Below are 23,569 nucleotides of genomic sequence, written 5' to 3'. Positions count from 1 at the left end.
AAATAGCTCGACTTTAAAGGCTGAACAACCTTCTCTACCAAAACTGGTTATGCTTTGGGAAACTTTTAAGGATTAAAAATTATCAGGTTTCTCTTAAAAAGAAGATTTTAAAAAATCAAATCATCAATTTATTCTATTACTATTTCCCAGATGAAATTTAGCAAGACGTCATTCAAAAGTTGGTGCCCCAGATTTTCTTCTTCTTTTTGGTTTTTTCACCAACTCAGTCGACGTGAAGTTCCGGCTCCGGTGGATTCTTCTCTTCTTGCCGTACGCCTGCAAACATGGGTACGTCTTAGCATGTTAAATACTCCCAAATTGCGTGGATTTAAGTGAAATTTTGGTGAATTCGATCTGCACCTCATTTAAGTTTGTCTGTGTCCATGATTGGAAACATTTTAAATCATACCTGAGCACTCTTGTACGTTGTAATCAAAGCTAGTCGGTAGCGGCTTGATGTGCGCCTGTTCCATTGGAAACGTGGTCGCGTGTCGTGTGTCTTTGTCGTACTTTTCAACCTGTTTGATTGCGCCAAGTCCATTGCGAGAGTATTCCGTTCGCAAATTCCCCTGAAAATTATGATGTAACGTGAGTGGAATTTCGCTTTACGGCCCATTTGCCAGTACCCGACTGGTGTTCATATTGACTAACCACAACACAATTTCATATTTCACTTGTTTTCAAATGTTGATCTTGAAGTTACGTCGCAAATAGTTCCGAAAAAGAGGCGCTTCATACTGGTTTTTTAATTTGAATTGTTTCATTTAAGTCCGTGTTGTATACCGCTTGTAACTTAAATCTGTCGTACCTTCTTAGAGGTTAGGGTTGTTTGTAGTGGATTGGCCGGTTGACTAAGTTGGCCGTTTTCAGACTGTTTGCCAACTCTATAATGTGTGTCTTTGCAAATTTATTTGTTATGAATGTAATGGAAATTAGTTAGTCTGTGCCAAGAGAAAGTGGTACCGTTTGAATTGACTTGGTATTTAAAAGTGATGATTGCATAGGTCAACCGATTACCTGTGATGGCTTTTAGTCTTTCATAATTTCGCCCCTATCTGATTTTGGTGCCAATCTCTTTATTTAATTCGACTTCATGCCTTTGGTTTGGTTACTCATTTTGAATGTTCTTGAAGGGGTGTTGGAGCCTATCAGGCTTCTGTCAGTCAACTCAATGTCCGCCTTTCTGTTTTAGGTAAGCCCCGCGGTATTCGTACGGCGCGCAAGCACGTCAACCACAGACGTGAGCAGAGGTGGGCTGACAATGACTACAAGAAGGCTCATCTTGGAACCAGGTGGAAGGCCAACCCCTTCGGAGGTGCTTCCCATGCCAAGGGAATCGTCCTTGAAAAAGTGTAAGATTTCGCCTGTGGTACTGTTGTTGGATTTGACTTAATATTTATTTGAGATGATTGCATAACTGATTTCCTGTGTTGGCATTAGTCACCCTTACTTTTGCCACCATCTACTTAGTTTACCAGTCATTTCATTTACTATTGTTTCGTTTCTTGGGTATGGTACTTAATTGACTCTCATTTCATCTTGCAGTGGTGTTGAAGCTAAGCAGCCCAACTCTGCTATCAGAAAGTGTGTCCGAGTTCAGCTGATCAAGAACGGCAAGAAGATCACCGCGTTCGTCCCCAACGACGGTTGCTTAAACTACATTGAAGAAAATGACGAAGTTCTGGTTGCCGGATTCGGTCGTAAGGGTCACGCCGTCGGTGATATTCCCGGTACGTTCCTCTGTTTATCTTACCTTTACAACCTCCAATCATGGGATCTGTTGACACATCGGTTGATTGCTTACTTCATCCAATGTGCTGTGATGACTTCATTCATTTATGTTCTTTGATTAGAAGTAAGGTCTCCACATTCAAGGGTATTTCAAATGTGTTGCTCATTTGCTTATGTATGTTCACAGGTGTCCGTTTCAAGGTTGTGAAGGTTGCAAACGTCTCCCTCATCGCCCTCTACAAGGAAAAGAAGGAGCGACCTCGTTCATAGTGTACCTTTATAAATAAACAAAAACATCAAACTTCTGAATCCTCTTATTTCAACTCTTTACAACCCTCAAGCCTGTCAGACTTAAAGAATGAAACAATAGTTCTCCATGTGCAAACCTGAAGCTTGATTTTAAGTGAAAAGATGGGGTTAATTAACATATGAGCAGATAACAGATCAGAGCAGATGCTTTCAATTACAAGTACATCTGCCATTTGTACACATGTATTCAGACTGATTAGAGAGTCAAGACAGAATGACAGTTCATGCTCATACATAAATGTTGACAATATGTAGAAAGTTGAGAAGTGTGAACAGTTCAAAGCTAAAGATATACTACCTCTGGCTTATTCCGCCTGTACAAACAGTAATTGGTGCAGACTCCAGCACGATGTTCATGATGTGAGGCGAGTTGTTGCTGTTGGCTGTTGTTGCCACCCTTTACGGACGGGGTGGGGAGGGGGAGCATGGGACAGGACCAGACACGACCTCGTGGTGCGAGGTTAGGTTCTCCACAGTCGCAGCCACCTCAAGCTGGTTGCATGTTGTATAGTGTCTCCAGGAAAATAAGAAAATGGATATAGTCAACGAAGTGTTACAGAAAGCTGCTAGAGATGCGGAAAAGTTCAAGCCGATCACTGTAGAAAAACATTTGGAAGTTGACTTAGATCCTGGAAATTTATTAGCTTTCGATACAAACGAGGTAGAAGTCGCAAAGTTGAGGTTAGTAATGTATTTTCGCAGTGCCTTTTTCCTGACAGTAGTCGTCCACTGAAGTCTCGAAAATTCTCAAATTCAATTCTGTACTTACAACATGCACTCACAACAACTCCCAAGTTGCGTTTAAATCCAAGATCGTCTATGCCCAATTTCTTCTCTGATACCTTTACATGATGTGTGTAGCCTTTGTTTATTTATGTTTCTGATCTTGCTCTTTTTCAGATCTAATAGTGAAGAGTATTTGAAAAATTTGACAAGAGATAATGTTCAAATACTCTTAAATAAGGTTTGGGAACTGCCCACTCGTCGTGTAGAAGAGTGTGTTGTTGTTGAACTTCCAAAGCCGTCATATATCATTCCAAGATCGCTTCCAGTTCCTAAACCCAGGGAACCCACTAAATGGGAGAAGTTTGCAAAGGAAAAAGGCATTGTCAAAACCAAAAAGTCTAAATTGCAATGGGATGAAGTTCTTAAGGTAAGAAACTACATGACTTTTCTGTCATAGTAATTTTCCTTTCATTAACCATTTATCATTTCCCTCCTTAGAAATGGATTCCGAGGTTTGGTTATAAAAAGGCTGCTGCCGAAAAAGAGAAGGATTGGGTTATTGAGCTCAAAGGTAATGATGATCCAATGGAGGATCAGTTCGAAAAGAAGAAAAAGATTAAACGTGAAAATGTCGCCAAGAATGAGCTTCAGCGAATGAGGAATATTGCTGCAGCACGCAAAATCAAAGTCCCTCAAGCAGGAATGGTGTCAGCAGATAGACTTTCCTCCAAAGACGTGAGTCTAAATATTTTATTTTTCTTTCATGCGTTAGCATTCACCCAATGAACAGTCGCTTAAAATATCTACCTTTGTTCATTTTGCCAACAGCTTCACAAAGCTGCCACTATTGCTAAAAGTTCAACAGCATCAGGCGGAAAGTTCCAAGCAAGCCTACCTAAAGAAAAACCGGCAAGGGATGTGAGAAATCTTATGCCCATTGCACCACCTCCAAAGAAGAGAAAAGCTATTATTGTGAGGATCTAGAACCTATTCCATACTTCACTTTGTTTGAAGTAGTATGAACAGCTAGTGTTAATCAATAAATCAATAAATCAATCCATTATTTCCTCTTGTTACAGACTCCAGCAGATGAGAAAAAGACAACAATTAATATAATTGACAAAATTTTGAATAAAACACCAAGACTTGACATTGAAGCAGCAGTCAACAGGGAACTCTTCAATCAAGACTCTGAGTAAGTTGTCTTGACAGTAACCTTATTAGGGTATCTCCTACCTTTTTCCAAATAGCATAGCTAACATGTGAGTGCTGCATGTGGAAATTTGCTTTGAATCTATTTTAGCACCATTGGGTTGAGTCATCCCTGTGGCGATTCCTGTGTGTTTTGGTAGGGTTTTCACTGTCAAGAAAACTTTGATCATCTGTATTACTTATTGGCTCACTACACTTGCATTTTCTTCTACATCTATGACTTTTATGGACGCTAGGCATTTTCTTTGCATAATGATGATAAAAGTGGCCTGGAGCCCAATTAATGCTTTTGGAGGTTGAGTCTCTTGATTCCCCCCTTGGCTGGGTTGTGAAATTTGAGAAAGCTTTGATCTTATCTGAATGCACTGATCCTTGGAACAGCCTTGTATGTTAAAGTTGAGGTTTTTGGAGTTTCATTTTACTTGGATGACCAACAAACATGAGCATAGTGATGATAAAATTGGCATGGAGCCCAATTATGTGCTATTGGTGGTTGAGTCTCTTGATTCCCCCGTTGGCTGGGTTGTGAATTCGAGAAAGCTTTGATCTTATCTGAATGTGCTTTTCCTTTTAACAGCCTTGGTGTTCAAGTTGAATTTTCATTTTCCTAGGATGTTTAACAAATACTATGAACATGGTGATGATAAAATTGGCCTGGAGCCCAATTTAATGCTATTGGTGGTTGAGTCTCTTGATTCCCCCTTAAGCTGGGCACTGAAAATCGAGAAAGCTTTGATCTTATCTGAATGTTCAGTTCCATCCTATCCTCTTGGAAGTCTTAACCTTGACCCAGCTGAATGTATCATCCTGCTAATTTTTGTGTTTATATATTTTTTTAATTTTCTTTTTTCAGACGAGCCGAAGAAAAGAGGAGCCAGAAGCCCAAGGCGGGTCGCGGCGGCAAGAAGAAGGGCGGCACCACCGGCGGCAAGAAGGGTCGCGGCGCAGGCAAGCCGCAGGTGGCTCGCGGCGGCAAGGCCAAAGGCGGCAAGGACGCTAAAGGCGGCAAAGGCGGCAAACAGGCCGGAAGAGGGAAGGGGAAGAGGAGATAGTAGAGGAGATTGTATTGTTGAAATGCAATAAATTATTATTATTCTGTATCTGGATTTATTTTTTGCTTGTAATTACTTTTTAATTGGACCAAAACTATTACTAGACCAGATTGTTCCAGCCAAGTGATGGGTCTGTAGATACTGCCATGTACACTAATGCTCCTTTACCTGGTAAGGCCTTTGCAGCTATGTATGTTTTTTGGTCATCAGTCCAGTGAGCAAAATAAGGGGCCTCTGCCTCACCCTCAGCTATCTTTTCTTGAATCACAGGAGTACAAAGTTCTTTGTCAAGCCAAGATGGATCTTGAACCATTGGCAGATCCTGTGGGAGGGAGACAGTATTACACAATTAAATACAATTGAGAATGCTGTACTGTGTCAACTCTACCTGAATGGACATGGTCATGTGTGTGAAATGATGGAGCATGTGACCTGGATCATTTTGTATCATGTCTTCCAGAACTGCCTCTTGTATGACCTTATGGAAACAAGGGTATTTTGTAGCAATATGTGGGAGCATTTGTAAATAATGCTAACATGTTCATGAAAAAAGATACCTTTATCAAGTACCGGAAGAAAAGATTTCGATTTTGTCCAACAGCTAAATCATTACAAGGTGTCAATGCCAAAAGTCTTCGGATCCAGTGAACACAGATCTGCCTGTCTAAGATTATATGAAATTTACAATTGCATATTTTGAAAAAAAAATACGGTTTTACAATTCTGTAGACCTTACCTCTACTTTTCTTCAGTCGTTCAACAAAGCATTTAGCAATTAGAAGGTACCGCTTAAATTCTTCTTCACAAGGCCCCAGATAATCTGACTCCATGTCAAAACGCTTTTTGAATTTTAAATTTTCACCTGGAACGCAGATCTTACGGGAAAACCTGCTTTGCTTATTTTGTTACCATGGATGTTTTGGTTGTTGAGCACACAATCGAATCGAAAGTCGCGGGGTGCCAGTCGTGCCAGTACTTCGTCTTGGTCCCATGTTCTCAGCATTTAATGGCACTGAACCGACTGAACACACAACTGGCGAACCCCAGGCAGGTGAAGGTGAGTTTGGAATTTTCTTGAACACCTTCTGTTTCAAAATAGTGGCTTTTGATAACTTCAAGAAAACTTGCCGATTCTTTATTTGCAGGTTGGTACTAAGTGTAAGGGGGGGGGCAGGGGGGGAGCGAGTGTCGACGTTCAACTGTTCTGCTCGATTCAAAATTTATCCGTTTCGTGTTTACCCGGGTTCAACTCAGAAGTGTTGTGTATCTTTTGCTCAGCTTGTTTGGATCGAATTCTTGAAACGTTTCCACAACATTGTCGCATTGTCTTTTTATGCTCGTAAGTTTCAATCCTGTACCTTTGAGGTTCAGATTATGATAAAGATTTGATTAAGCTGCTTGAATAGGTTAAGGAGGGCTTTACCTCCTTTTTCTTTGTTGCATTTCTTGCAGTGGCTTGTGAGAAAGCGACAAATATTAGTTTATGTTTTTTGTGTTGACTTCACTGGTGAACTTACGCTTATTGGACTGCATACATTGGTGCATACACGTATGTCTGGTCGCTATTGTAGCCACCCAGAAAACTGTTGCTTCCGTCAGTTCTGAAGCATTGTTATGACATAAAATATGGTCTATAACTGTCAGGAATCTTACCAGAAGGAAAAAGCAGCCTTCTGGGCGGAATCTATAGCAATCCATAACCAAAGTTTGTAAGCAAGCATCCATGCGCCCGGATTTTCATTGAAGACGCAGTATAGTAGCTAGTGCTGCCCTGGTAATTTTTTTCATCCTGCAGGTTTTACCATGGAGCGAGATGCAAATTTGGAGAGTCTCTTCACTGTTTCACCATCATGTCCACCCGAGAGAAAGGCCAATGTTCAAAAGACTTTAAATTTAATGAAGGACCACATTGTTGCACGGAAAGGGGCTTCGTAAGTAGCAATTTTGTTACACAAATTTGATTGTGTTCTACAGAATGTTTCATAACCAACCTCATCTTTTTTCCAGTTACGATTGGGGCATTAATGATTTTGATATTGGCTGTCCTCTGGGGCGTGGCAAGTTTGGCAGAGTGTATCTTGCCCGTGAAAAATATACCAAATATATGATTGCCCTGAAACTGCTGTACAAGTCTGAACTAGTCAAGTCACGCTTAGAGAAGCAAGTTCTAAGAGAAATTGAGATTCAAACCCACTTAAAGTAAGAGATCATTTTTGCTTGTTCAGCATTTGTTCATTGAAATTTCAATTTCACATTAAATCACATGTCTCTTTGACAGGCATCCTAACATTTTGTCCTTGCTAACATATTTTTATGATAAAAATCGAATTTATTTGGTGCTTGAATTTGCTGCACGTGGTGAATTGTACAAACATTTACAAGGGCAGCCACATGGGCGTTTCAATGAACCTGAGTATGTATTCATGTTATCAAATCAATTGAGTTTACATCTGCTTTGAATTTACCTCATTACATTGATTTTTTTTTTATAGAGCTGCCAAGTATGTTTACCAAGTTGCTGATGCCCTACGCCATTGTCATTTGTACAAGGTGATACACAGAGATATTAAGCCTGAGAATCTTCTTCTTGATGCACAGGGCAATATTAAATTGGCGGATTTTGGTTGGTCGGTTCATGCACCCTCTTCAAAGTGAGTCATTTATTTTTTTCTCTTTTTAATTTGCGTTAAAAGGCTGCATACTCAATTTGATGGTTAAAATTGCAGACGCAAAACAATGTGTGGAACTTTGGATTACCTTCCCCCCGAAATGGTTGCCGGACGAGAATATGATGAAAAAGTTGATTTCTGGTGCCTTGGGGTTCTGTGCTATGAGTTTTTGGTGGGTCGTCCTCCATTTGAAAGCACACAGCAGGAAGACACTTACAGGCGAATCCAGGCAGTTGATGTCAAGTTTCCAGAATATGTGAGGCCTCTTGCCCGAGATCTTATTAACAAGGTATGGAAGCTTTTTTTTCTGTTTTTTCAATAAATCAAAATTTATGTTGACTTTTTTCCTATTATTTATGTCTCTTCGTTTTTCTCTAGCTGCTGAGGAGAAATCCTTATGACAGACTTCCATTGGACCAAGTAATGATTCATCCTTGGATCACATCTCAGAAAGTCCTGGCCAAATGAGTGACTTGTGTCACATTTAATTTTAACTATATGTGTATATATTTGTATGAATGTAGGTGCTTTTTTTACTCATCTCTGTGAGATATGTTTAGACTGCATGTGTCAATTGACTGAAACTTGGAAGATTTTGTATGTAATTTTTTTAATACTGAAATAAACAAAATTAATCAGGTACAGAAGTTTTCGTAATTTCCTTTCAATGACCAGTCAGAAATATACTTTTCTCCAAACACAGTTCTATTTGATAAAACAGGTGGATAAAAACCACATTCACATTGACTATCCAGCATTATTAACCAGAATGGAGATAGCTCTCAAGCCCTAAACCAAAGCATCTCTCTCTCTCTCTTTTTTTAAAACAAAATCCTTAACTGTTGAGGTGAATACAAACTAAGGCACTACACTAACTAAGAACAGGGTAACAAAACAATGCTAACACTAACATTACAAGAACCAACTGCATTTCAGTGGCTCCAGGAACAACTTTTATCTGGTCAGGCCACAAAAATAATTGGTCTCTTAGAATAATATAAAATAAAATCCATTCCAACATCTATCTCATTCAATATAGAATTACTTCCTGCAAAGAGTAACCAAGAGTAATTTTTTTAGAGAAGCCTGTTTAAATACTGAAACAAAACATGCCCAGTACCTGTAGTGCTTAGGTCTTATGAAAGAAACATTGTTCTAAATTCCACTGAACTTAATGAGACCAAGGAATGAATGCCCAGAACGCATAATCAGCCTGCGGTGTTTTTCACGTTGTTGCACATAAATGCGATCCCCTACATGCAGTGTATATAGTACGGCTGTATAACAACTCACTTCTGATGTGGAATTCGAAGACACTGCATTACTACTGCAATACGCCAAAGTGATTGGATTGTCAGAATCTTTTGGAAGGACCATGATAGTGTAACTATTCAGAGCATGTGATGTAAGGTAATAGACCTGTAAAAAAGCATAATTGTAGCCCAAAAAATACTGGTTGCAGTTCTAGTAAGAAGAAGGCGTCAGGGGACAAATCAGAAATCTTAAAGCTCATGATAAAAGGACACAGATACATCAACATTGGATTCAGTTTGAATTTTCTATTCTGTGTTTGGATACAAAGGCATTAGACATTTTTAGACAAAGGAAGCTCTGTACAAACCTGCGCATAAATGAAGTATAAGCCAGCAGTTTCAATTTCGACACTTTCATTGTCCTCTCTCAATTGAAAAGAAGATGAAACCTTACTTTCTTTTATTGCCTTGGAATCAACAAACCATGGTCCCACATGCCCTGCAGATAAATAAACTTGTCATTCAGTATCAAAAATACTGCATAATCTATCAGGCCTGCACACTTACTAACCAGCTTCAACAACATTTTCTGGATGAGCTCCTTTAAGATGTAAGGCTAAAAAACCTGCAAATACAACATTTTTTATAAAAACAAAGACTGATAAAAAGGAAGTGTCACCAATTAAGATCAGGTGATTTAAGAAAAATACTGTATCTATTCAAATAAAAGAAAAGCAAAAATCAACAAGCATCAATCATCAACCAAAAAATTAAATTCTAAAGACACGCACCAAGAAAGAAGACACAAATCTACACATGCAAATAAACTACAGGAAAGTGTAAACTGGAACAAGTACAAAAAGCCACAGGAAGGAATGAAGAAAAAGTAAACCTATGCCTACCACTACGCTTGGAGTTACTGAAATTGAGACGCCTGAGGCATTGACGTCTGCATCGTGCTTGAACAGAAGTTTTGAGTTTCTTACGCGACTGATTCCCTCTTCTGCCTGTGTTGTTGTTGATTGTTACTTTTCTCTGGGATGAACTAGATTCTTTGAGACCACTTTTAAATTCTGTTCCATAAAAAATGATCTCTCAAAATGAATGACAAACATTGCTACTCAAATAATAAATTTTGTAAATGGGAACTACATACCAGAATCAACACTACGCTTCTCTCTCTGAACATAAGTTTCTAAGTCTTGAACATTTGATAACTTTATTTCCTCAGGATTTTCATTAACAAACTTCTGAGTTTGACTTAAGGGAAGTCCTGCTTTGAAAGAGTTGAGAGCATTTCTCAAAGAATCCACCTCTTCATTTAGAAATCTTGTCTGAAACAAAAGTAAGAGAGGGGTCAACTTTTTTAGTCCAGGAGCATTTACTTGAGTGAGATGCTTCTGCTGTTTTACAAACTTACATGTCTTTTTAAACTGGCCACTTCTAATCTTTGGCTTTCCATTTGATCGGATAGAGCATTATGCACAAGGAAAAGGATGAGCAAGAAAGGAAGCCAAGACAAAAGAAAGTAGGGAATGAGGTAGGTTGACAAAGGATAATTACCAAACTGAATTTCTGGAATTAAAAAAATAAATAAAAATGAAAAGCTAAAATGAAGTTATTGTTATGTTTAAAATTAAAAATCAGAGGGCATACCAATGGAACCTTGAATTTCACAATCAGGTGGTGCTATTTTGTGTTTGCATTTAGTACTGCTTGGTTTACTTTCGCTCTTAGAAGAAGTCTTCTGAAATAGAGGTAACTTCATCATAGAAAAACTTCTAGTTCACGTCAGTGAGTTCAACTGAAAAATCAAGGAAACTCAAAGATCAGTACAGCTTACAAGTACAAAAATAATAAGAAACTATTTTTTGAAGGGGAGAAGTAACGTTTTACAAACCATGAAAGAGGTTTCCACTTTCCCCCTTTACAGTGTTCTTCACTCGGCAACTTTATTAGCACTGTAAAGAAGTAAAAGGCCAAGTCAGTCAAATGAGGAAAGTTTTATCTTCATTTCTTGCTTTATCTCATATCTGCAATCACAAGAGTATTCCCCACAAAACTTTGCCAAAGATGACTGTAACTTGTTAATCAAAGTAGGAGCTCATTTTTAAACAAGAATACCATAAAAGAGCAGACACAAATTTAAGCACTTCAATAGTGGATAAAACCTCATGACATTTAGATTTTTTGCTGCACAGTTTGTACCCGCGCTTTTTCACCGTCATTTTCGGACGGTCCCCGATCAACCCGACCCGGCAAGGGATATCAACAGGTGTATCATACAAGGGAAGCTTCCCCAGGGACTCATTACAGTAAAGTGTGGCGTAAAAAAAGAAAAAAAAACTACTCGTCGCGCTGAAAATCCTCATTATAAACACACAAAAAACAACTGTGGCCAGAAAGGCACACTAGTGATTTCCAAGTCCCCGAAATATGAAAACAGTAAACACAAATTCTTAAAGCGCCTTTTCTTTAAGACCATGTATTAATAATTCATGTTAAATTGTTCAATCCGCAAGACCGGTACAGAAAACCTAACCCCCATGGAGAGCCCCAAATCGCGGCCCTTCCAGCAGACGCCTCCGGCGACACTTCTCCGGAACAGCATCCAGGCCAAGAAAATTGACTTCCACTGTAACTCCGCAGTCCGGATTCAGCAAAACTGATTGGAAAATCGGATCACCTGATCAGCAGCACCCCATCCTGCCAAATAGTCGCGGACTGAGGCCATACATTTCCCTTTCCTTGACGGGGTCGTATTTCAAAACGTGACCACTTTTTCCGCGGTTGCCTATTCTCCAACTTGCCGGCACACACGAAGTGTGTGGAGCTGCAAAGGCTACAGTATTTCCGGACGCACCGGCATGATAGGCCTTCAACCTTACGGCAGCCTCGAACAGCTCTGTTGACTCTGGCACAACTAAGACCCGGGGAAAAACTCTGAGTCCGTTCAAACGTTTTAGGGCTTTAGGGACAGCCGTTGGCAAGATCAACAATCTGCCCCCGACCCGCCCTCTTCCGCGCCCCGCGGGCCCCGCGCCCCGCCGCGCGGTACCGGACACCCCCACTCTCCCGCCCCTCCCCGCACGCACACCACCGCAAAAAGACACTAGCAGCCACTCACGCGCACACACACGCGGGCGCGTGCGCTCACACACTGCTCACTCACACAGATTTGAGCTGGGCCGAGATGGGCCGAAGTGACGTCGAGGAGGCTGCGAACTTACGACGCCTGGAGAGGGCGCGGTACGTGGTGTACGTGGTGCGAGCGGGCGAATGTGGATGTGGACTGAGTGCCCTCACTGCAGGACGGCACGGCGATGCGACTCGAAGCCTCGAAGAAGAGGAAGTCGAGTCAGCACACAAGCGCAGCGTGCAGTGCTCGTGGCGAACAGGACGAGTGCGAGTGCGGGGCTAGTGCGGGGAATACGCGGGACGACGCAGGACAGGACTTCGGCGACCGGCTCGGCTGGGGGCACTTGGGCTTGGCTGGCGTGCACAGCGCGCACTGGCGTGGTGGCTTGGCGATTGGGGGTGGAGCAGGATTTTCCTAAAGCCGCTGTTCTCGGTAGGGAGTAGGAGCAGGTGAGCAGGGACAAGCGGCGAGTGGCCGTGGCCGCCCGCTCCTTGTTTTCGCTTTTCACTCACTCCCGTCCCGAGATTCCCGGCCGCTCCCGCCCTTTCGAGCCCCGGGCCGCGCCGGGCCGCGCCACTGTCAACCGTGTCAACCTGTCAGCAGACTGATTCCGAGAGTCGTTTTCGTCGCTCTGTCTCTTTAGCGCCTTTACGGGACGCCCCGTGAGTGCGAGAGAGACAGAGCGACGAAAACGACTCTCGGAATCAGTCCGCAGGCGAGCCGGTATGTAAAGGATGCCAAGGTGGACGTGGAGGTGGTCCCGGGGCATGCCCCAGAGTGCCCAGGACGCGACGACGAAGCGGGCACCTGCCTCGGCCTCCGCCTCCATCGGCACCAGAACTTCTAAAATCGGACAAAAGAATTTCGCTTTTTCTCAAGAAAGTTGCTGATTTTGCAGTTTGCTGGAGATTGCCATCGCCGGACCGGGACTGTTGTTCCAGATGCATCTCCTCCCGAAAAGACAAGTCCGAGATGAAGCGGTCCTTTGGGACACAGTTGGAAACGGGTACGGGGCTCTTTGCTTTGTCGCCGCGGGCGAGGGACCAGCAGACGGAGCAGACTGATCCTGAGAGTTTGATTTCTCGCTCGCACTCATTGGGCGTCCCCTCACAGGCGCGAGAGAGAAAGCCAAGGAAACGACTCCTGCTCGAAAGCCCCGGAGCGACGTTGCGACGGTGACCCAGTCCACATCGCCGCCGGATGGGTGGCCTACCCGTGCGGCGCGCGGTGCGCTCAAGATCGGTCATTGTTTCAAAAATTCCATCGAGATTTGACAGCAGCAACCAGAGCAAAAGCACTGCAGCAGTAAAGTCTGCACCTGCACGAGAGAAATTGGAGATCGCGAAAACATTTTTTGCGTGAACATCAGCTCCCAACAGGACATATTCAGTACGATACCCTGCCAGACGTTAAAGAGTGCATGGTGCCGAGCCGTTCTCGAAAGCCGAGCGATTCCGAAGATCGCGTTGTCGTGTTGTCTCCCTCGCACCCTCGTGCAGGGCACCATGGGTGCGACAGAGACAGAGCGACGGAACGACACTTCCGAATGGCTCGGCAGGTGTAGGCAGGTGCGGTGCGCCGCGCACCACCCGTAACGCTTGCCGAGCCGATTCCGAAAGGATCGTTTCGTCGTTCTGTCTCTCTCGCACCCCTAGGGAGGACCCCGTGAGTGCGACAGAGACAGAGCGACGAAGTGATCCTGCGGCATCGGGCAGCAGGCCTAGCCCGGCTTGCCCGCTTTGCCCGCCCCCTCCCACGCCGCACTGCCGCGCGCCGCGACCGCGGTGCTTCAACTCCAGCCGTGCCGTCCCCACCCCTTCACCTCGAGGCTTCGGCCGGAACAGACCGAGACCGAGACCCGTCAGTTGCCCCGCGCCACTCGCCGACACAGGTACCGCCGGCCGACGCCGCGACACGCCGTCCGCGAAGCACGACGCGAACGTGACGACTCCGTGACCGCGCCGTGACACTCCGTGACACGCCGCCCGGACTGGATTATCATGTGACCGTGTGACCCGAGTGCGGGGGAGGCTGCTGACCACTGCTGACGCTGCCGACGTGCGACCATGGATCTGACATCGCCACGCCGGTGTTCAGTGGATCCACTGCGAAGGATGGATTAAATTGCAGTGCAAGCGCTTCGTGATCTGTGTGGATTAAAGTGTTGCTGGTGTTGCTGTGGATTGGGTGCCGTCAAAGAACTTCCCAGCGATGACCAACGATCGCTTCCACAAGTAAGTCTCGTGACTCTGGTTTCCATGGCTGGTGTCATGTGCCAAACATGTCTGGTCTCGAAAAGCATGCATTATAATTCTCTTGTCCCCAGCTTGAGAACTCCCTCGTCACAATCCAAGTGCGATTGACTTGAGCTATCCATTCTCTGATGAAGAGCGCCCTGTTGCCTTCTGGTTAGCTTGACGCGTCACATCCTTGGTCGCGTCACTTATAACTGAGTCACTTGCAACCCGCCACGCTTTAACAATGCAAACCAGAGCGGCACCCGCTCCCTTTGGTCTGTAGCCTGATTCCGAGGGTTGTTGTCTCTCTCGCACCTGCTCTGGACGCCCCACGAGTGCGAGAGAGTCAGAGCGACCGCGCTGCGCGTGGACCCGGCAGTTAGCCGCGGCCCGCGATGCCGCGATCCCAGTGACTTGATTCACTTTTTCTCTCAGTGGTCCTTGGCGCTGCCGGCCGGCCCTCGCCTCGCCGTTGTATTCTAAGTGGAACAGAGCAGCGCGCAGCGCGGAGCCGGACAAGTAGAGTGTGATGCTCGATGCTTATCGCTGCACTGCACATCACTCCGTTTCTTTCCTACCGGTCGGTCAGTCTGCCGGCCGGCCGGCAGTGCTTCACCCTTTCCCTCTTTTCCCGCTTTTCCCGTTTTTCCCTTCTCCGTGCGATTCTCGTTCCTCCCCGCCTTCCTGCCTCCGGCTCCGGCTTCGATTCCTCCAAAGCGCGGCCGCGCTTACTCCGTACACATGCAACACCGACGGCACGGAACGCGGGCGCCTCTTTCATAGCGGTTGATTAATTAGCCGAAGTGGCTGCTGCCCCACTGCCGCAGCAGTGCAGCGGTAGGCGGTCTGCCCCTTTTGTTGCGCCACCTGATCGCCGTCGCCGTCGTCACCAAGCACGCCGTCGTCGCTCTGTCTCTCTGGCACCTCGCGGTACGAGAGAGACGGAGCTATCAGAGTGCTCGTCGGATTCGTCCTTCGTCGTCAGGCTATGTCGTCGTCGTCCGGGCCGAGGGAAGTCCCACCCACTAAGCGGCCGCCGTTGCTCATCGCGCCTCGCCCTTTTCGTTTTCGTTTCGGCGATGAGCCGAGTGGGCCAATCAGGGGCCGCTAACTCCGGCAAGCGAGACTCCCACGGCGTTGGGACATCTCTTCGGGGGCGGCCCAGGGCGGCCACTGGGCCACGCCACGCCTTGTTATGAGAAGCCATTGGGGAAGTGAATCGGGGCTCCCGAAACGAGTTCCTTCCGGCGCCACGCCGACTGTTCCCAGTTCCCAGCACCCGAACCAAAACGCCAGTCGCCACCGAGTCTGGCGTTGCCTTTTGTGGCGGCCGTGGCGGCGGCGGTGCGCGCGCCTCGTTGGGCTCGTCGGCCATTGGTCATCGGGCCGCGTCGGGGCGTCGGGCGCGCGGCGTCTGACGGGATGCTGCCGACGGCCGCCGACAAATGACACACCTGGCGGTCTGGCGTCTGGCGGCGAGGGTCCATGAGGCGGAGCTGGAGCTGGAGGCTGATGCCGAGAGCCGTTTTCGTCGCTCTGTCTCCCTCGCACCTACTCAGGAACGCCCCTTGAGTGCAAACAGAGCGACGAAGACGGCTTTCGGAATCAGTCTACAGAGGCACTCTTGACTGCGGATGCCCTGGTGCCCCCCCCCCCCCCCCGCGCGTTCTCTCTCCGTCTCTCTCAGCGCGCAAGGCGCGAACACGCAGCCACAGCGAAGGAGCAGGCCGCTGCCCTCTCTAACGAGCTGAAATTACGCCGAAAAACAAGGGGGCGGTTCGCGACGCGGTGTCGGCGGCGTGCCGTGCCACCTCTTGTCTCTCGGCTCTTAATTTACTAGAAGATAAACTGAAGTTTTTGTCTACATATTTGAACAGCTTCCGAGCATTTCTTTCAGCATTGTCGTCGCTGTGTCTTGGACTCACGGGGCATCCCGTACCGGTGGGATAGAGACAGAGCGACGGAAACGACTCTCGGATTCAGTCTGCTGCAGTCCTCCATTTGCTGACTCTTCCCCCGGAATCGGAAGTAGATCGTCGTCGGGGCGGCTCGCTTGCTAGTGCACTGTCGCGGTGCTCGCGGTGCTCGCGGTGCTCGCGGTGCCCGCGGCGCATCGCGGCGCCACTTTGGCCCGTTTGTCGTGTCACGTGACGGCGCGTGACGGCACGCGTGCGCTCCCACCGCGAGACAAAAGGCGCACGCGTCATAACAATGTCCAGGGCTCGCCCCGCCGCGCCCCGCCCCGCCCCGCCCGGCGGGCAGATGATGCTGTTCACACAGCGCAAGTTACTTTCACATTTCTCTTGTAATACGCGGCCAGGGCGGCCGGGCGGCGGCCGGCAAGGGGATTCCTGGGGGGCGTCCAGACAATTCTTTTCTTCCCAGGCCCCCCTTGCCACCGGCCCGCCCCGCCCCCCGAGGACCGCGTGGTTACCGACCTAACAAAATAACCGGGGCGCGGCGCGGTTGCGTCAGGGCAGTCAGCAGGCCGGCGACGGGTGAACAGAGCCGCGGATTGGGCATTGAGCGGCTTGAATGCGTTCTTGATGGCGGCCTGCTTGTTCTGCTTGCGCTGCTTGCGCGTGCCGGGGACGCGGACGGCGACACGGCGCGGGGACACGCGCGCAGCACGCACGGCCGCGGTCGTGTGCAAGGGCGTACACTGCGCACAGCGACGCACAGCGAGCGAGCCTTGCCGAGAACGAAAGATCCGCCCGTGGCGGCGCGGCGGGCGGCGCGGTCCAACTCGGTCCAATTTCATTCGCCCTTGGCGGTCGGATTTCGCCCTCGGTGTCCGTGTGTGTGCGCGCGCTTTCGGCGGCGACTGTGCCGCGACGTGGCGCACGCTGGTGGAGGAGGGAGGACGGGGCCAGCGGGTCGCCGCTTGCAATGAGGCGCGTCGGATCCTCCTTGATCTTTGATCCTGGCGACAACGACGGTGCCGCCGCCACCCGCCTCGCCTCGCCTCGCCGCGGGCAGCGGCTGACCTACAAGCGGTCGGGTCGGGCCTTTGGGTGCGTCGCGTCCAAGACGGCGCGGCGTGGGGGTGACAGTAGCAGACGACGCCAGCAGACGCCGCAACGCCGCGGAACCAATGGGGCGTGCCTGCCCTTTGCGGCTCCCAGGCACCCCGCCCCGCCTCGCCGCGCCGCTTTGGAATTGACCGTGGCGGAGTCAGCTGACCCAACCCAACCCGACCGGCGCGGCCGGCGGCAGCAGAACAAGCGGCCGGCGCGCTGGTCGTTCCCCGTTGGCCGGTTCGGTTCCCGCGCGACTCGTCCAAAGTTCCAGTTTCCAGTGCGGGGCCGCCAGGCTGCCAGGCAGGGAAGGTACTTCCGGTGGCGGGCCATGGCGGCCCCAGAGGCACCGCACCGGAAGCCAGTGGACTAGAGCGCCGCGCCGGACCGCTCGTCCTGTCCACTGCCGCCGCTGCCCAAACGCTGCGGGGGAGACACGCCATTCTGCACACGCGTCCCAGCGGGCTGCGATTCCGAACACTGCTTGCTGTCTCTCTCGCACTCACGGGGCGCGTCGTGTCGGTGCGAGAGAGACAGCAAGCAGTGTTCGGCCTGCAGGAAGTTGAGGTCACCGCGGGCGCATTTTGTAACGCCGAGGCTGCTGTCAGGTCGGAAAACAGTCGGCGCGACGCGGAATTTCGCCACCAAAGTCCACCGACTGCAGAGCGTTTTGTTGCTGTCTCTGTCACACCCGTGGGGCGTCCCTGCGCGGCCGCCGTGGTGCACGCCCATGGTCTCTGCATCAAACCGGGACGTGAGAGTCCCAACACCTGCCAAGCACAGCACAGTGTTACATTGTCAATGTTACATGTTGTCACACCAGCGCGTAGCTAAAACAAATACTTTCGGCCTGAGGGGTGCATCAATCTTGTGTGTGTTGAGATTAGAAAAAAAAAGGGGAAACGCGAGGCGCGGATGATTTAGAGCCTGTACACCTTCGTCTAAGTTCTTGTCCCATTGTTACTGCATAGTCGTGCCGGTCGAGGTCGGTGGTTCGATTCCGCGGCCAGCTTCCTTTTTCCTTTTTTTCTGCTTCATTCCTTTCTTCACCTGGGACGTGTTCTCTGTGAGGTAACAACAAACAAAAGGGGCGGGCGTCCTCACGTCTCCCTCATACTCGGCCGCCCCGCCCCACTGGCTTCCTCCGTCCCATCCGAACAATGAATGAGGCTTCGAACGGCACCTCGGCCGGCTCGTTGAATCACACTGGCCGGTTGATCATGGGGCGGGAGAGGGATTCGAACGCTGGCCCTCTTAGGCGGGCTCAACGTTTGTTCGACCGCGACCACCGTGACGCAGCAGCGTCCCACCGTTTGGCCGCGCTACTTGACGGCGGTCCAGATCGTGTGTTGTGATGGCCGGTGTGCGGCGCGCACTGCACAGCCATTCGTTGATGAGGGCCAAACGGGGGGCGTGGAACAGGGGGCCGGTCGGTCAGCCAGCGCGCTCCACCATTCAGGCCGTTTAGCCGATCACAGCAATTTGCCTTGTTCCAATGCCCTGCCCTCGTTCCCCCTCCCCTCTCGGCCAGAGCGCCAGGGAGGGCCGGCAGGCCTGCGAGATAATCTTAATTTGGATTGGAGCGTAAGGGAAGCCTCGTTTGTCGTGGCTGGACGTGCTAGCCGAGCGCGGCGCGTCCGCTGAGCTGGGGTCCCAGGTCCAAAGAGACCAAAAGCTCGCGTCCTCGTGTCCGCCGGGTGGCTCACGAAGAAAACATAGGACCTCACCGAACGCGGCCAACAGCACCCTCTCGCCTCTCGCAGTGCACACTGCAGGCGGACTCAGTGCTTTCGTCGCTCTGTCTCTCTCGCACCCCTTCTCCGCAACGCGCCGTGAGTGCGAGAGAGACAGAGCGTTCGGAATGCAGTGTGCACTCGAAGTGGGTCGCCCTAATGAACCCTTTGCAAGACGCATCACTCGTCGGCTCCAAAGGGCAATCTCTGCTCGGCAACAGCGAGCTGCAGCGTGGCCGCGCGGGTACGGGCATCAAATCTCGGAGACTCATTTCTTGGTTCGAATCCCGCTGCTGTGCACTCAACGGAAAATCTTCTTTCGTCTGTGTGTGTGTGTATTGGACGGGACGTGGCTCGTCCCGCACCGCCCGCCTCGCGCGTTGAAGTCTCCGACACACACACACACACACACACACACACACACACACACACACACACACTCACACTCACAGCGTTGCGTCAAGCAGGCGATCATGCCGCGGCCCTTCTTGTTGGCGCGGCTCTCATCACCTCGCCTGGAGTCTCGCCTGGAGTCTCTGGACAAGGGGCCTCCAGGAGCCTCCCGCCGCAGTGGCCGGCCCTACTGCCAGAGTCCGTTTCGTCGCTCTGTCTCTCTCGCGCCAACACGGCGCGCCCCGTGAGTGCGAGAGAGACGGAGCCTGGCCGTGCGTGGACCAGCGTGGCCTGCTCGGAGTGGGAGGGTGTCATGTCGGATTGCAGCACGGCCAGCAGGCCAGCCCAGGCCGGGCAAGGTGCGGCAAGGACCGCCGCCAGGCAGGGCCTCGGAGACGACGATGATGATGTTGATCCTACTTCACCGGCATATGCTATTTCGGGGAGAAAATAATAACAACAAACGAATTATGTAGAGTGGCGCGAGAATGTCTTGAATGGGTGTCGACTTCCTCCGCGGGCGGGTACTGCTATCTCTCTCTCTCTCTCACTCTCGGCGCGGTCGTGACCCGCCACCCTGCCAGTGTGATGCAACCCGCCTTCGGGCCTTCGGGCCCAACGAGAACGTGCATGTGTGTGTGTGCCATATACACTATCCACCGTGAAACCCCATGCCGAAACCAGCCGAAACCCCGTGGAAACCTTTCAAGACTCGGAAAAATGACTTGGAGGCTGGGATCGCTGCAGAGGTGCCTCGGACGGCTGGGGGTCCCAGCTTCAGGCGGCACTTGGAGGAGCCCGGAAGCGTGTACCCCCTGGAGAGCCTGGAGGGACTACCCTGGAGGGACATGGAGGGACATGGAGGGACACTGGAGGGACACTGGAGGGACACTGGAGGGACACTGGAGGGACTGGAGGGACACTGGAGGGACACTGGAGGGACACTGGAGGGACACTGGAGGGACACTGGAGGGACACTGGAGGGACACTGGAGGGACACTGGAGGGACACTGGAGGGACACTGGAGGGACACTGGAGGGAGACTGGAGACTCTAGAGAGGCGTCGTCGCTGCGGCTGCGCCGGGCTCCAGGTCAAGATGCCTATCAGGGCGTTTCACTCGCGTTTTGGCAAAGCGATTCAGCCGAGCGCTACTACGTAGACTTGCTCTATAGAGGACTCTACTCTGGGGTGCGGGAGGTGTGGTTGCGTTCTCCGGTTCTCGTTCTCCTCCTCGGCCCGACCGGCCCGGCTCGACCCGACGTCGCGGACTCCAGCACGATGACGCGCCGACGGCAAAACAGCAACCGCACCGTCCAGCCTTACACTCTGGCTGCTTCTTCTTCTCTGAAACAATTACCCTCGGGGCGGACCATTTCGGGGGGGAGAGGGGGGGAGGGGAGGGGGTGAGCGCGATGACCGCACCGCCGCGACTTCGTGGGAAGTAAACAGTGGCGGGACTTGCTGAGCGCCGAGACGCGCTCGCGCTCCTAGTGTTGGTGCCGGTGTGTGCGTCTGCGTGTGTGTGTGTGTGTGTGTGTGTGTGTGATGGCGTCTGTCTGTCTGCCGACTCCACACACACACACACACACACACAGAGCGTCTGTTGAACACGGTCGCGACGCGCGCGACGTTGGCAATGACTGTACGACGACACACAGCTCCACCCACACCCACTCACTCTGCCCGCCTGGCACACTTTGCACGGCGGCGATGAGGAGGTCCACACACACACACACACACACACACACACACACACACACACACACACACCGCGGCCCCCCTGGCTGTTCTGAGGAAAGCGCGGCGTTGGCGGCGGCCAGTGTGGCGGTCTCGGCGGGCTGCTTTGCATGGACCAAGGCACGGACGGCCCCCTCGTGATGGAAGATGCTCTTGGCGGTGCCCTGGCGGTGCCCTGGCGGTGCCCTGGCGGGCCCTGGCGGTGGGTGCCCGGGCTTCGGCTTCGGCTGCGGGTCCCGGACCACGGCCCCATCCCTCCGCTTGCGTCACCGCCGGCCGGCCGCCCTGTCTGTTCCCAGTTCCCCAGCGTGTAATACGTACGATTCGCGAATGTCATCGCATCGCGCCGAATGGCAGGCTCTTTCGTCGCTCTGTCTCTCTCGCACTCGTGGGGCTTCCCGCACAGGTGCGAGGGAGACGGAGGCCTCTCTCGGAATCGGTGTGCTGATTTGCCAGGCTTTTGCCCCGTTGTTGCCGAGTGCTCCCCCGCCCACTTTCTGCCGCGGATCGCTGATAGCGCCAGGATCGTCCTGGGTCCTGCGGGTCCTGGGTGTCGGGCCGTGTCGAGCCATAGCGACGACCCATAGCGCCACGGGCTCTCAGCGAGCGACGCATTTTTCTTATGACTTTCACCACGTTTTTTCCCTTCTCTCTCTCTCTCCTTTTTGTTGTTATCAACCCCCCGGCCGCCGGGCAGGGCACTCACTCCTCAGCCATGACCGCGGGTCCTGCAGCCTGACTCCCAGAGTCGTTGTCGTCGCTCTGTCTCTCTCGCACCCATCCAGCACGCCCCGCTTCGCCCCGCGAGTGCGAGAGAGACCGCCGCGATGCCTGCGATGCTGGCCGCGCTTTGAAAGGCGTCCGCGGCTTTTAAACCACCGCCGTTTGGGCGTTTCGGCGTTTCGGCGCCTCGCAACTGTAGCGCGGCAAATCGGACAGACTGGTCCCGTCCGGGTGGAGGATAAAGAAGGGGGCTTAGGGTTGCGCCTGTGACGGCGCGGCCGGCAAGGCCCGCAAGGCGCCCAGAATGGCGGCGGCGTCTCTGTGCCTCTGTGCCTCGTTGGAGGAGAGAGGGGCGGTCCTCTCTGGGGCAGATGGCCGCCGGCCCGCCCTGCTCGACCGGCACGGCGTCCGGGACGGTCCGGGACGGTCCGGCACGCGGAAGGCCTCGAGGAGTATGTCCACGGGGCGCCGCGGCCCCCGTATGGAAAAAATCGTCTGCGAATGCATTGCTTTTTGTCGGCTTAATCGGATCGTTTGCGGACCGTTCTCAGCTAGACGGCAGACAAATCACGATCAAGACGCAGTCAACTCTAAGACAGGACGCAAACAGGGGCCAGACAGGATTCGGACTTGGGCCCGCAGTGCATGCGCGGGCAAAAGTCAGGCCGAAAGTAGCGTGTTCGCAGACACGGCGCGGCCCATCCGCCGACCGTCCGCAGACCGTCCGCAGACAAAAATGTACCTCAATCGGTCTGCGGAACGTCTGCGGACTGTGGGGTGTCGGAGCTCGGCTCGGCACAGCTACGTCACAGCTCGTCTTCAGGTCGTCTACGGAACGTTTGCGGAAGGTGTGGTGAACGTCTGCGAACCGTCTGCGAATCGTCGGGAATCGAACAACAACACAAACAAAAACAAGAGCGTGAGTCGCGGCCTGGGCGACTCGAACCCGCAGCCTTTAGACTGCTGTTCAGAGACTCTACCCACTTGGCCAGAGTGGGAAGTCTGAGAGGGGCGTCGCGAGGCTGCGTCAAGTTCCGCGCAGCCGCCCCGACTTCGGTTACCGGACTTGCAAAACAATGTGAACGATCTACAAATCAAAGTGTTTCCTTGTGCGCTGTAGGAGCGTACTTGTCTATGTACGCTGCAACTAGAGCGTACGTGGTAAGTTCGTAGTACGTACACTATATTTGAAGCGGACATCAGACAAGTACGCTCCTACAGCGCACAAGGAAACACTTTGATTTGTAGATCGTTCACATTGTTTTGCAAGTCCGGTAACCGAAGTCGGGGCGGCTGCGCGGAACTTGACGCAGCCTCGCGACGCCCCTCTCAGACTTCCCACTCTGGCCAAGTGGGTAGAGTCTCTGAACAGCAGTCTAAAGGCTGCGGGTTCGAGTCGCCCAGGCCGCGACTCACGCTCTTGTTTTTGTTTGTGTTGTTGTTCGATTCCCGACGATTCGCAGACGGTTCGCAGACGTTCACCACACCTTCCGCAAACGTTCCGTAGACGACCTGAAGACGAGCTGTGACGTAGCTGTGCCGAGCCGAGCTCCGACACCCCACAGTCCGCAGACGTTCCGCAGACCGATTGAGGTACATTTTTGTCTGCGGACGGTCTGCGGACGGTCGGCGGATGG

The 23,569-nt window shown here is 50.9% G+C and overlaps 6 protein-coding genes and 1 non-coding gene across 13 annotated transcripts in view; 5 read left to right on the top strand and 2 right to left on the bottom strand.

Moving 5' to 3' along the window:
* Positions 1-133: 133 nt before the first annotated feature.
* On the top strand, positions 134-2,040 carry LOC117649351 (40S ribosomal protein S23). The gene is made up of 4 exons (XM_034392010.1): positions 134-288; positions 1,193-1,352; positions 1,546-1,730; positions 1,919-2,040. The coding sequence occupies exons 1-4, from the start codon at positions 285-287 to the stop codon at positions 1,999-2,001; spliced, it is 432 nt and encodes a 143-aa protein (XP_034247901.1). The 5' UTR covers positions 134-284; the 3' UTR covers positions 2,002-2,040.
* On the top strand, positions 981-1,067 carry LOC117650124. Its single transcript, XR_004588024.1, has one exon. It is a non-coding gene; the product is annotated as a small nucleolar RNA snR60/Z15/Z230/Z193/J17 (small nucleolar RNA).
* Positions 2,041-2,470: 430 nt separating the features above from the next.
* On the top strand, positions 2,471-5,078 carry LOC117649347 (ribosome biogenesis regulatory protein homolog). Its single transcript, XM_034392005.1, has 6 exons — positions 2,471-2,721; positions 2,941-3,193; positions 3,265-3,501; positions 3,595-3,738; positions 3,846-3,961; positions 4,832-5,078. Exons 1-6 carry the CDS (start codon positions 2,573-2,575, stop codon positions 5,028-5,030), a joined length of 1,098 nt encoding a protein of 365 aa, XP_034247896.1. The 5' UTR covers positions 2,471-2,572; the 3' UTR covers positions 5,031-5,078.
* A 3-nt stretch (positions 5,079-5,081) lies between these two features.
* Positions 5,082-5,945, bottom strand: LOC117649350. The gene is made up of 4 exons (XM_034392009.1): positions 5,767-5,945; positions 5,588-5,694; positions 5,419-5,508; positions 5,082-5,352 (listed from the first exon to the last, which is right to left on the bottom strand). The coding sequence occupies exons 1-4, from the start codon at positions 5,858-5,860 to the stop codon at positions 5,131-5,133; spliced, it is 513 nt and encodes a 170-aa protein (XP_034247900.1). The 5' UTR covers positions 5,861-5,945; the 3' UTR covers positions 5,082-5,130.
* Positions 5,946-6,211: 266 nt separating this feature from the next.
* LOC117649545 (aurora kinase C) lies at positions 6,212-8,341 on the top strand. The gene is made up of 7 exons (XM_034392429.1): positions 6,212-6,369; positions 6,826-6,961; positions 7,038-7,229; positions 7,309-7,443; positions 7,523-7,681; positions 7,757-7,988; positions 8,078-8,341. The coding sequence occupies exons 2-7, from the start codon at positions 6,834-6,836 to the stop codon at positions 8,165-8,167; spliced, it is 936 nt and encodes a 311-aa protein (XP_034248320.1). The 5' UTR covers positions 6,212-6,369; positions 6,826-6,833; the 3' UTR covers positions 8,168-8,341.
* Positions 8,293-12,351, bottom strand: LOC117649543. Of its 7 annotated transcripts, none has more exons than XM_034392423.1 (9): positions 12,125-12,351; positions 10,853-10,913; positions 10,609-10,756; positions 10,373-10,527; positions 10,109-10,286; positions 9,855-10,025; positions 9,524-9,577; positions 9,321-9,451; positions 8,293-9,118 (listed from the first exon to the last, which is right to left on the bottom strand). In XM_034392423.1, the coding sequence occupies exons 3-9, from the start codon at positions 10,721-10,723 to the stop codon at positions 8,855-8,857; spliced, it is 1,068 nt and encodes a 355-aa protein (XP_034248314.1). In that variant the 5' UTR covers positions 10,724-10,756; positions 10,853-10,913; positions 12,125-12,351; the 3' UTR covers positions 8,293-8,854. The 7 variants fall into 7 exon arrangements, with proteins under 7 accessions (XP_034248314.1, XP_034248317.1, XP_034248315.1 ...); XM_034392426.1 differs by having other exon boundaries at positions 12,183-12,351; XM_034392424.1 differs by lacking the exon at positions 12,125-12,351 and adding an exon at positions 11,639-11,803 and having other exon boundaries at positions 10,853-10,985.
* Positions 12,352-13,968: 1,617 nt separating this feature from the next.
* Positions 13,969-23,569, top strand: part of LOC117650013 (Usher syndrome type-1G protein homolog) — a 44,297-nt gene continuing 34,696 nt past the window's right edge. Inside the window, exon 1 of the mRNA XM_034393259.1 lies at positions 13,969-14,325. Within this exon, the coding sequence (XP_034249150.1) occupies positions 14,303-14,325 (23 nt within the window). The 5' untranslated portion in view covers positions 13,969-14,302. The remainder of the gene's footprint in view (positions 14,326-23,569) is intronic.

The sequence above is a fragment of the Thrips palmi genome, unplaced genomic scaffold, assembly GCF_012932325.1.
Source record: "Thrips palmi isolate BJ-2018 unplaced genomic scaffold, TpBJ-2018v1 HiC_scaffold_4, whole genome shotgun sequence".
Taxonomy (NCBI): Eukaryota; Metazoa; Arthropoda; class Insecta; order Thysanoptera; family Thripidae; genus Thrips; species Thrips palmi.
The sequence above is the reverse complement of the archived record's forward strand: the minus strand, read 5'-3'. Positions and strand labels throughout refer to the sequence as shown.